Source organism: Gobius niger (assembly GCF_951799975.1).
Source record: "Gobius niger genome assembly, chromosome: 15".
In the NCBI taxonomy this organism is placed as follows: Eukaryota; Metazoa; Chordata; class Actinopteri; order Gobiiformes; family Gobiidae; genus Gobius; species Gobius niger.
This window is the reverse complement of record NC_136866.1, coordinates 24945380-24958057: the sequence shown is the minus strand read 5'-3', so window position 1 is coordinate 24958057 and position 12678 is coordinate 24945380. Positions and strand designations below refer to the sequence as shown.

At 40.8% G+C, this 12678-nt stretch overlaps 1 protein-coding gene and 1 long non-coding RNA gene across 5 annotated transcripts in view; one reads left to right on the top strand and one right to left on the bottom strand.

The window, feature by feature from the left end:
* Positions 1–12678, bottom strand: part of LOC306975364 — a 712990-nt gene that overhangs the window by 528230 nt on the left and 172082 nt on the right. The window lies entirely within an intron of this gene.
* LOC306975210 (MAM domain-containing glycosylphosphatidylinositol anchor protein 2) overlaps positions 1–12678 on the top strand; it is a 489592-nt gene that overhangs the window by 387220 nt on the left and 89694 nt on the right. For all 4 annotated transcript variants that reach the window (XM_079572669.1, XM_079572670.1, XM_079572668.1 and 1 more), the window contains exon 11: positions 7394–7542. In XM_079572669.1, coding sequence (XP_079428795.1) covers positions 7394–7542 — 149 coding nt within the window. The remainder of the gene's footprint in view (positions 1–7393; positions 7543–12678) is intronic.

Genomic DNA, 12678 nt, shown 5'->3' with positions numbered 1-12678 from the left:
GATTAAGTTCATTGATTATAGATACAGACGGCATCTCGTCATAGAAGGGGGCGTGGCTTCGCTCAGGGGGAAAATAGAATCTTTAGAGAAACACAATTTTTCACTCTTTTAAGCCATTTTCTGGTGGAATATGAAATTATTTATTCCATAAATAAAGTCAGGTGTAAATCGGGCCCTTATGGATATTTTCTCACAGCACATTGTTCAGTAGAAGTGAAAAAACGGCAGTTTTAGCTCGCGCTAGCTAACCGTTAGCATTAGCCCGATGCTAACATGTAGCATCAAGTTACCATTCTCATTTTTATGTATTTATGGGCTGTTGAACAACTTTGCTCCTCTCCATGTCTTTGTTTCTTTCTTTAGTAGAAAACTATATTTATATTTCAGCATTTGTTAAAGTAGTCTTTTGAATAATAGAGAAAGTTTAGATTTTTCTCCAAATTGTTTTCCCCCTTAACTGTTTTCAAACAAGACCATATATGGGCGATTCCAGAGATGCCGTCTGTATCTATGATACTGATACCTGGTATTTATAGGTATAGGTATTTTCCAATACCTATACTGAGATGTTTAGTCATCTAGAACAGTGAGACAAATTTGGGGGGTCGCCAGATCATTTAGATAAAATATACAAATTTTCATTAGCATATAATCTATTGTTTTATTGTAGCATGTGTTTGTTATTTTACCAGAGTGCCATAATTTGTTCGTAGTTTGATGAATTTTATTTCAGCCATTTGTTTTTTTCTTTGTTTTTTAAGAATGATGTAGGCTAATGTTCCTATTTTTCATGGTGTGACCCGGTCGGGGGTCACGAATCCCTTCACCTGTTATAATGGGGGCCGCGGCTCCAAAAGGTTGAGAACCACTGATCTAGAACAACAAACAGAACAATAATGTTCATTTAATCAATAAAACACTATTTGTTTTCAAATTTGTATCATTTGTTTGAGCTGAAACAACCAAGTAACTTCCTTTCATGACATCCCTAGACTGTTTAAAGTGACGCTAGCCCGCAGTTAGCTTTGCCCGTTTGCCTGTTAGCTTCTTCTTCGTGATTCTATTAGTGTGTATTGGTGGCTCCGGTCCGGTGGCAGTCAAGTTGCAAACATAGTTTTCTGGCCAGAGACACCAGGGGGAGATGAAAGACCCCCCAATCATCCCATAAACACTTGTATTACCCCCACAGGGCCTACGGAAAGGATTTATTATGGTAAACACGCTACTTAGCACTGCTTTAAGATCGGGACACTCTGGTGACATCTCATGCTCTTTCCCAATGTGAGCCCGATGAATCCTGGCATTGTCTTGTTGGAATATGCCTGTGCCATCAGGGAAGAAAACCTGGGCATTCAGGATGTTCAGGTCTTCAGCTGATCTCAATCTTTGCCTCTTTGGTGTTGCTGAACCTAAACTCCACCAACTGCAGCAGCCCCAGATCAGAACAGTTAGTTACATCCATGCGGCAGAGTAAAACCAATGTATCATGATTACATTTCGATTTGATTGTACTTATTTGTGCAGCACTAATCCTCTCCCATTCTTTAGACACTGGCGCTCTTGTCTTTTGAGTGAAATTATTTTGGCTTTGAAATAATATTCTCTTTTAATTGTCAGATAAATTGTGTTTCTCCTGAATGAATCCTCTGTGAGTAATGGCCCGCTCTGCACAGATTAGACTATTGTATTTTGAAAAGCGTTCTCTATGTAAAGGCCAAGCTCTGTGCACTTGGCTGCCCGCGGCACCATTAACCTGATTTATGGCCTCAAATACGAGACAAAGGACCCGGGGTGCTGCTTTTGACTTATTATCACACAGCATTATGAGAATTGATCCAAGCAGGCACCCGTCTGATGGAGCTCACCTTGTTTCTGCTCCTCAGCTCTTGCCTTTGTTTAGCGGCGGAATAATATTGTCGCCAGAGCGTGCTGTAACGGCTCCATTTGTGCGGGGAGGGTGTTGTTTTCGTGGTCGATTCCTCCGGGCGGGTTTTTTTTGTCCTTGGACGCGGGGAGGACACACTTACTCTGCATGTTGCCTCTGATGTATGACTATATCACGCAAAATATATTTCAAATGGACCAAAACAGGATGTTTCATAGAGCTTCAAATATAAAAGAAAGGAGCGAGGAAAGAGGGATCAAACAATTAGTATGCAGATGATGTGGCAGGATGGACAAATGAGTGTACATGAGTGCATACCTCTGCTGCGTTCCAACTGGTACTTGAAAATTACCACTTACGACATTGATTTACTCCACACATGGTGGTGATAAGATTCTGTATGTACGCAGGCTGACAGGAGCGCAACTGCAAAAAGTAATCTTGAAATAAGTCATTGTGTCCTTCATTTACATAGATTAAAGGGACTATACAGAGTTTAAAAATGTTAAAATTATGTATATTCCTCCCCCTACATGTTCCAACAATGTGTCCTAATGTGTAGAATGAGCCCAGACCTGTTCACCACAACTGTCTCTAAAATCCTCAAAAAGTTGTTAATTTGGGTCCGAATTACCGTCATGCACGGGTTTAATATAGAAGCTGCAGTTACACATAAGACCTGTGGCAGTAGTGAGTATAAAATGACGAACTTGCATCTAGCCCCTTTGAGACAAAAGAAATCATCGCATTCAAAACGACATGAATAATCTTAACCTCTTCACCCCCACCTGAACTGAGCACATTGTGTCCAAAATGTGTGAAAATGCAACAAAATAGCGACAAAAACATGACAAAAAAGCGATGAGAAAGTGACAGAAATGTGTGATGAAAACGCAACATAAAAGCCAGAAAAGAGTAAGAGAAAAGTGACAAAAAAGTGATGACAATGCGGTAACAATGTAAAAAAAGATATGTTTAGATTAGATTTATTTATTTAGATTTATTTTATTTATTTATTTGACAGGGACACTGTACATTAATCAACATCTCTGTAAATGTACCGGAATTAGCCAAAAGGCTATTTTTCATCCGTAGTCCCTGGATGAGTTTTGTAGGCCTTAGCTTTCAAATGAGGTGTTACACTGGCCTGTGGCCTGCAACCTTTTAGATTTGGGTAATGTTGGACAGCACTTGGCTAAGACGGGGGTTAAGAGGTTAATGAAATAAAACTGTTGTCAGTGTTTTATCTTAAAGAGACTAGATGCAAGTTGGTCATTTTATGCTCACTACTGCCACCTCAGGTCAGACGTGTAACTGCACCTTCTATATTATATACGCAGACACGGGGAGAACATGCAAACTCCACTCAGACAGGCCCCGTCCAGGTGGGAATTAAACCCCGGACCTTCTAGCTGTGAACCGCTGTGCTACTGTGCTAAAGTCGTGAACAAAATGGCTAATGCTACAACAGTTAGCTAATAAGATGCTAACGATGTATGAACGCTTTAAAAGGCATGACATGAACTGTTCCAAAATCAAAGCCTAAAATGTCATTCAAATGGATCCAAACTGGCATTAAATTTAATTTTCTTGGACAATTATGACATCGCTTAACAATTTTTGCAGTATAAGTTAATCAAAAATACGAAAATGATGGCGGAAAGCAGAATGACTGTCAATTAGCATTTATTTCAAACAAATAAACAGAAAACAGAGATCAGATCAATTTTTATCATTTAAATTGTTCAAATAATATATTTAATGACTTAATACATTGAAAACACAGGTTGTTCATAAAGTACCTGAAAAAAACTCACTAAAAAATGTATTGCCATTGTTTTCCTAAGCATAAGAAAAGAGTGTCCTGTGCTATGCCCTTACATTTCCTCAACATTATGACAAAAGCTGCTTGACCTGACCCTTGCCTTGTCCTTCCCATAATCCCTTGCTGTATCCTCTGAAGCGTCTCCATGGCACCGGTGCGCGTGGGGGGGGTTGGGTTTTCTGAGCGCTGCTGCCGTGATTTAAAATGACATGAGCTAAGTGGACAGTTGGGCTGACAAACATCAACAAACTGCCTCGGCGCCGCAGGTCGACTCCCTCGTGGCCCGCTGCGCTCGGGTCAGCAATGGCCGCCGCGCTGTCGCCTCGGCGCCGGTAAGAGCAAGACGAGGCGGTTAGCGTGTCACCGCACGACGACTGTCACGAGTTCGAATCCGAGACCACCGAGAGGAGCCTTTGGATGTGACGTTCATGAACAAATCAGCGTTTTTTTGAACGTTTTTTGTAGCATGTTTTTACTTATTAATTGAATAAACCCCATCGCTAAGCCGTTCTGTGTGGAGTTTTCTTTCTCTCATGCAGCACATTAAGGGCCACGAGCGAGTCTGAATATAATAGTTTCCGCGAAAACAACTGAGGCTTGTTTCCCGATGACAAACACACTAATGCAGGTAAATATTAGCTCTGCATTGAAGTCTCAGGGCTCGATAACATCTTGAGTAATCTCCCCAACTCCCTCTCTGCTGTCACTGCAGTCTTTTAATATGCGCACTCCGCACGCCGCCGCCTACTGTAGGAACAGAGGAAATCGGGGAATGTAAACTTCTAAGCGTTTCATTTGTTAACAATGCGTGGATTCTTTCAAGACAAAACCAAGCCTGAATTAGCATGACAAAGCGTTACAGTATTTCTAATCTTCGGCGTGTGTGTTTTTTTTGTGTGTGTGTGTTTTTTTTTGTGCCTCTATTTCAGTCCTGACCCACTTTTTCCCACAAGGATCATTAAAATTTCATCGGAAGCTGTGCGACTCGTCAGGCTTTCATGTCACCAAAGCGTAGCATATAGCGGGAGTCGTGTAGAGTGTCACATCACGATGAGTACACGCTTGGTATCCGTGACATATAAGGGCAGAAATCGACTGCATATATTTATAATGTCGCCTGCGTTTGAACCGGGAGGAACCTAAAGTGGACATAACATTCATAACTGCAGACTAGACACATTCTTGCAATCCGTAAATGTTTTGCTTTATATATTTATATAATGTCTGGTGTCTCAGTCTCTGTCCACAAACTTCTCTCTCCTGAATACGGGTTTGGCCCAGTCTTCTCAAGCTTTTGGATTGGTCCTGGTTAGAGGTCGGCCGATATGGGTTTTTCTAAGGCTGATGCCGATATTTTTCCAAATGTCTGGTCTACAATCCTGTTAAAACATTCCAGCAGTAGCCAATTTTACGTTATTATGTTATGTAGGTGACATAATCATAGTTTCTGTCCCAGCCTTGAGTCGTTGCAATTAGCATTAGCATACTGCTGTTAGCATTAGCATACTGTTGCTAGTCGCGGCATTTTGCACAGCGATCAAAAATACAATTGTGGAGGTTAAAACTAACTCAGCGAATGGATTCTCACGGTTCTGTACTTCAAAATGAGATGCAGCATGTCCATGTTGACTGAGGTTTAGTCAAACTTTTTATTGCTATGATCTCTGTTCTCCTGAGGCCACGGGAGTTGTGGGAGGACTTGTTTTAAAGCAGGATTTTAGCTCATTCTACACATTAGGACATGGCTGGAACATGTAGGGGGAGGAAAATACATAATTTTAACATTTTTAAACTCTGTATAGTCACTTTTAAACAACCTTTCACGTGAAGACTTGTTTTGTTTCCTATACCTTTTACACATTTTTTTTTTATTAAATCATAACTTAATTCAACCATTTATTCTTATTTTTTGTTACTTCTCCTATTTTGTGTTATGTCTAGGCTGGTCAGGAGTTTGAATCGGCCTGTAGTGCTCTCTGCAAGCACTAGTGGGAATGACACCTTATAAAACTGGAAAGCGCATATTCAATATATACATAAAAAAGTAGCAAAAAGTATAGCTGTATTAAGCAAGGCAAAGCATGTCTTAAATTCAAGGGCTTTACAAACGCTTTACTCTTCTCTTCTCTCGCCTTACTTGACATATTGTGCTGAAATTTGGGGGTCATAATTATAAAACTACTTTACAACCAATATTCATCCTTCAAAAAAGAGCAATAAGAACAATTTACAACGCTGGTTACCGAGACCACACCAATCCACTGTTTATTAAAGCCAAAATTCGAAAACTTCATGACATGATAACTTTTAAAACTGCTCAATTAATGTACAAAGCTAAAAATAAGCAACTACCTCTAAAAATTCAGCAGTTGATTTCTGAAAGAGAAGGAAAATACAATTTAAGGGGCTTGGATCACTTTTGCCCATGCCTGGACATCCAGAAAAAGTTTCTGTGTGTCCGTTTGTGGTCCTAAAATATGGAATAAATTACACATAATTACAACGATGTCCAAATATCAGACAGTTTAAATATCAATACAAAAAGTGGATATTCTCTAAGTGTGTATCGGAAGAAAATATATGACTTTTCATGTCCAGCTGTTGTGTTGTAAACCTGGTTGATTGGTAGTATTCACACTGTATAGGACAACTTGATTTAGATCACAGTGCTCAAATTATTGTTTTAAGGAAGCCTAAAAAAGTAAACAGAACAAGATACTGACAGTACTTAAAAGGGGTGGGACTAAATAAGTGTGTGTTTTTATGTTTTGTTTATGGTCCGAATAAATACATCTTACATCTTACATAAAATTGTGACACTGCATTCAACCAAGTGCAGCAGCAGTAGTTGTATCCATTTGTGGTATTAATTGATGAGTAGTCGTAGTCGTAGTCGTCGTCGTAGTCGTAGTCGTAGTAGTCGTAGTAGTAGTAGTAGTAGTAGTGGTGGGAGAGTTGTAGTAGATGTAGTTTAGTTTTACTTACAAGACTCGCTGCAGTAGGTTTGAACGACAACAGAAGTTCAGATCACAATGCCGTGTTTGTCGATCGGCAAATTTGTTCTTTTCTCCCTCCCATTCAATGTTAAAATATGCCGCTCGCAGTGAAGCAACAAACACTTTTCTGTCCGTGGTTTGGCACAAACTTTCTTCTCCAAATATTTATGTGTAGCCAGAACTGCATCATCATGTTTTTTTATAGATCCAACAACAAACAGACGGCCTCGGTTTTCTCTTTGTTATGGTTTTCATTTTGGAAGGTGGCTTTAGGTCTTTTCACGCAGAGACTATTTCATTATTGAACCTGGTTGTCAAAAGAAAAAAAAAATCTAAAATCTTTCTGCACACAATGCGGTGATACTGCAACAAAGATAAAGTTGAATAATGAATGTATTTAGATGTGCGCTGCTCCCAGTCTCATGTGAAAGAGAGATTCAGAGTCTCGGTGAGATTTTCCTCGTCAAATAAAGGTCAAGTTATTGCAACGAAGACGAGAGTTTAAAGGATTTTGGGTCGAAGTGAAGAAGAGGAGATGGATGACTTAAGAGGTGGCTGGTCGATAAATGAAGGTAACAGGTTGTCACTGGCAAATGGAGTCTCTTTGTTTGGCGTTACCTTAGTAGTGACGACTTTATTTTCCCTCCAGAGCCTCATGTTAAGCTCTTCTCCTTTCTCGTCCTCCAGGAAAGGCCTTCGCTCCGGAGTTCTACTATGACACGTACAGTCCCGTGTGGCAGAACCGTCCCAGAGTCTTCGGCTTCAAGCTTCAGTGGACTCAGATGAACCCCAACGCAGTGGACCGCATCGTGGCCTACAGACTGGGGCTCAGACAGGTACAGAAACCCTCTACGAAACACCATAAGGATATTTAAAGTGACTTGGGTAGGATATTGTGTAGGATATAGTGTTGACGATGTAAAAGGCTGTGTCCGTTTGTCAAATCTATTCCCCTTATAGAGCACTGTATACAGTAGGTGACACACATTGTTATCTTGACCTCAAAAAGAAAGTACTAGTGCACTCAAAATTTCCGACAATGTATCATGAAAAGCAGTGAGAAGCGATAGTCACTAAAGCAGTTCTAAATAACTCATGCCCCTAGAGGCCATAAGCGTCACTGCACGTGTCGTAGCATGTCAAGTTTCATTCAAACTTGGCTGTAAATACCGTTTAAGTGGAGCTAGCCCGCTGTTAACTTTGCCAGTTAGCCTGTTAGCTTCTTCTTCGTGATTCCATTAGTGTGTATTGGTGACTCCGACCCAGTGGCAGCAAAGTTGCAATTGTGGTTTTCTGGCCAGACACACCTGGGGGAGATGAAAGACCCCAAATCATCCCTTTAACACATGTATTACCCCCAGAGGGTTTAAATATAACCTGTTATGATGATAAGACACTAACGTTAGCTACATAACGTTAGCTCGAGCTGTTGATTGAAAAGCTTCCACTCTCTGGAGGAAAAAGAAAAAAAAAGAGATAATCCAGGCCACTTTCTTCATTAATGTCAAATCCACTTACACATCAATATTAATCTGTCACTTGAATGTGCCTGGTCTTTATTGTAGAATAGCTTATAACTTATATTGTGGTTGTATAAGCTACGCAGTGGCGGAGTGATCTGCGAGAAAATAGTCCCTCAAAATGCGGTAATTCATGTCATACAAGGTCAGTTCAAACATGATTCTATTAACACAGACATTTATATGGTTAGTCTGGTGTTATGAGTGATTTGCCTCAGTGTGGAGCGGGTCAGACTGTTTTTAATGCAGGCTAGCTGATACCATAGAAATGCACTAGCCTAGCGTTTTTAATGCAGGCTTGCTGATTCCATAGAAATGCACTAGCCTAGCGTTTTTAATGCAGGCTAGCTGATACCATAGAAATGCACTAGCCTAGCGCCACTAAGCTCTTCAAATATAAGAACTGCATGAATTTAATAAAAAAAATATCTCCAGAAATCAACATCACTTAACTAGGAAATGAGGCCCTATGTCAAAAATCCTGAAATATCCCTTTAATGCGTCAGGTATGAAACTGAAGATTTCACACAGCGCCCCCCGTCTGCACAAAAATCTAGACTACAGTCAAGATCGTGGCCAAAGGTTTTACAAAATGTGTGCTGCCGTTTAAGTGAGAAACAATGACTACTATACAGGAGAATAAGGCGCGAGTGAAGTAAAACATCACTCCAGGTACGTTTTAGATGAGGATACACACAGTACCCGTGTAGAGGCAGGCAGCGTATACTCAGACAAACTATCTCTTGTTGCAACACTCCTGCGTCCCCCTCTGCTCGGTCCAGAATTAGCCAGCCAACCCTGACAGTCCTGTTTTGCCGTGAATAATATAATTTCATGTTCGCTGCTCCCCGGAGGGACCGAAGCTTGAAAGCATATTGGGAAGCAGTTGTGTTTGTGTTGTGCAATGATTTTGCTGTCAACTAGCTCACTTGGTCCGTTTGGTAATAAATGATGTTGTGCATGCGGCAAAGCTAGTGTTCGCTCTTGCATCGCTTTATGTTGGAAACGCTGCCAGCAAAACCACATTTGTTTTCTTTCTCACTGCTTCTCCTCTTTTTTTTTTTTTTGGAGTTGTAGAACAAATCCCATGTACCAATTTCGGTGAGGGGCGCATAAGAAGTCAGGCTATTTCAAAATCCCCAATTTGGGCCATGTTAATTTCATTCCACTTTCCCTCGAGTGTTTCGTGCAACCATTATTTTGCCCCTGCAAGGCTAAACAAACAAACCTCTGTGTCTCTCAAGACAAAAGTACGGTTTTGTTTAAGAATGTCTTTCTGTTTCCCTAACGATTTGCCTTACAGTTGAAATTGGAAATACTTAACATAACAATTGCTTCGACGAAATATATTTTCATGGTCAATTAAGCCATTTTTCGAGGTTTCTACTGTGGTTACCTCGCTAACACATATTTAAACTTCATTCAGATGGTGGAAAATAGAGCCAGTGTGAATGATTTCTGCCATAACTTCTTTTTGAGAGCGAAAAATATATCGTCTTTGTTCATTTCAAAGGTTAAAGGGATGTTTCAGGATTTTTGACATAGGGCCTCATTTCCTAGTTATCCAGATGTTGCTGATTTCTGGAGATTTTTTTTTTTGTAATTCATGCAATTCTTACATTTGAAGAGTTTCGTGGTGCTAGGCTAGTGCATTTCTATGGTATCAGCTACCCTGCATTAAAAACAGTCTAAAAACAGTGCACCTGAGGCAAATCACTTATAACACCAGACTAACCATATAATTGTCTGTGTCGATAGAATAATATTTGGAATATTACTGACCTTGCATCACAATGATCACATTTTGAGGGACTATTTTCTAGCAGATCACTCCGCCGCTGCGTAGCTTATAAAACCACGAAGCTGATGCTGCTCAAATGTAAGGTCTTTTAAATGCAAAATGGTTCAAGTTATTCTATTAACACAGACATTTATATGGTTAGTCTGGTGTTATAAGTGATTTGCCTCAGGTGCACTGTGGAGCGGGTCAGACTGTTTTTAATGCAGGCTAGCTGATACCATAGAAATGCGCTAGCCTTGCATTAGCCTAGCGCCACGAAACTCTTCAAATATAAGAACTGCTTGAATTACAAAAAATAAATATCTCCAGAAATCAGCAACACTCTGGATAACTAGGAAATGAGGCCCTATGTCAAAAATCCTGAAATATCCCTTTAAAGTCATCTTGATCTTGTCAATTCTACCACTTTTAGAGAATTGTAGTGACTTGACTCTCAGCCCTTGGTGAAAAACGACTACATATCACTTGTAAATCAGTGGATGCAGGAGCGCTTTATGACCACTGTGATGGATGGAACAAAACAGATGTCAAACTCTCCCATTAACACTATTATATCATCTCATCTTTTAATACTTCATCCCCAAAAGTTAAGACAGAATGCAGAATTGGGGCAAGTGGAAATGCCACCACATCTTAGATAAATGTCTTAAAATGTGCTTGAATTAAGACATTTAGGGCTGATTTTTAACATGTGGGATTTTTAATAACTAGGGCAGTGACTCGAGGGTATTAAAGTGACAAATTGTAGATTTTTTAATGGAAGCAAAATGAATAAAAGAATAGACTAAATGGAGAACACATTCGTCTCACTGTCTGGACTCTTTTTCATCCTTTTCATGTGGTCAGTTTTAGCTCTAAACTGTGCTGTGGAAGGTCTCCCTCACAGGAAAGAGCGGTTCGATATGTGCCCCGGGCAGTTTGGTCCATGTCATCCTCCATTTCCCTCTTTTGTCAGAAATAGCACCGTGGCAAAATTCTCGCTATGAAAAATGTTTCACCCTCTTCTTTTGGAAAACCTACTGCACTCCTAAAAGAGCGAGATATCCGCCGCACAAGAACACGTGACGGAAGGCAATTACTGGGGTTAAAGTCGGCATGCTCCATTTCAACTTGGAAACGTAAAGAGACAAAGAAGTGCGGAATAGTCTGTTTAAGGGGTGGACTTTGGATGACCCTGTGCTCGGATCCTGAAAGGCGCAGATGTCAGAGATGTGGTGAAGTGACCCAATGGTCTCAGGCTTTTTAAACTTTCCTTCATATTTTTGTACCATAACTACTTCTGCTGTGAAATGGGAAGTGAAAGCAGTAACAACAGCAACAGAAACCAGCAAACATGCAACTCTGCACTCTCCAAAGAGTTTGACCACAAGCAGGGCCATAGCGGGTTTAGTGACCTGGTTTCTGTGGGGCACTAAAAGTCATTAAATGAAATTTGGCAAAATGAAGGCCTTAAATTTTAACTCATTGACTGCCAATGACGTGTATAGACGTCAATTAGGTTTTTCAATGGCAACAGCTGCAGCAAAGCATTTTCTGGTGTTAAAATCTTTGTTGTGCTGCATAATGCTGCCACCTAGTGACTCAATAAAATAATTGCAAGTTCTTTTATTGAGTCACTAGGTGGCAGCATTGCTCTCTCGTTTTCTCAGCTTTTTGGGAACAGCATTTTGGGTGATTTTACCTATTTTCTACAGATGATTACTGAAGAATGGAAAGAGGTACAAACAATTGTTTTTTTTAGATGAAAGAAGAGCGTCTAATCTTTCCTTTGGTGGGTTTCATGTTGACATAGACCTAGACCTAAAGTTTCTGTGTGTCTTGAAAAAACTGTCACAATCCTGACAAACCTCTGGCAGTGGGGAGCTCTCTGATTTGAAAATGGCTGGCAGTCAATGAGTTAATAAGCATTAAATCTGGTATGATGTGTCATTCATGACGTCACATTTGTGGTCTTGGTGTCAGGCCTATCACGCAGTAAAACATAAGTGGGGGAGAAAGGGAGACCACAGGCAAGAAAGAACATCAGAAGGAATGTGCAAAGGCCAACAGACAAACAAAAGTAATAAAAAACAGACTGTGGAGATGATCGTGGACTTCAGGAAAGACACAGCCTCACCTGACAGACTGTCCCACCCCCATCTCCATGTTGTACTCCTTCCGTTTCCTGGGCCCCACCGTCACCCAGGGCCTCAAATGGGAGCCAACCATCAGCTCCTCATCAAGAAGGCCCAGCAGAGGAGGTTCTTCCTGCAACAGCTGAGGAAACTTAAGCTGCCAACCAAGATGCTGGAGCAGTTCTACATGGCCATCATCCAGTCCGTCATCTCCTCCTCCATCACCGTGTGGTTCCCCGGCGCTACAGACCGGGACAAGCGACTGCAGCGCATTGTGCTGCTGCTGAGAAGGTGATTGGCTCTGACCTGCCATCTCTCCATAACCTGTTTACATCCAGGAGGCGTGTGGGTCGGATCATGGCTGGACCTTCTCACCCCTCTCCCCTCAGGCAGGAGACTACTACGGTCTATCATATTTTATGTCACCGGTTGCACTGAAAAAAAATCCTAGTTTGTGAACCTGTTCTCAAACCATGGCAATAAAACCTATTCTGATTCTGAAAAGAACAAGCACTGCACGAAAATCTCAAATCAGCC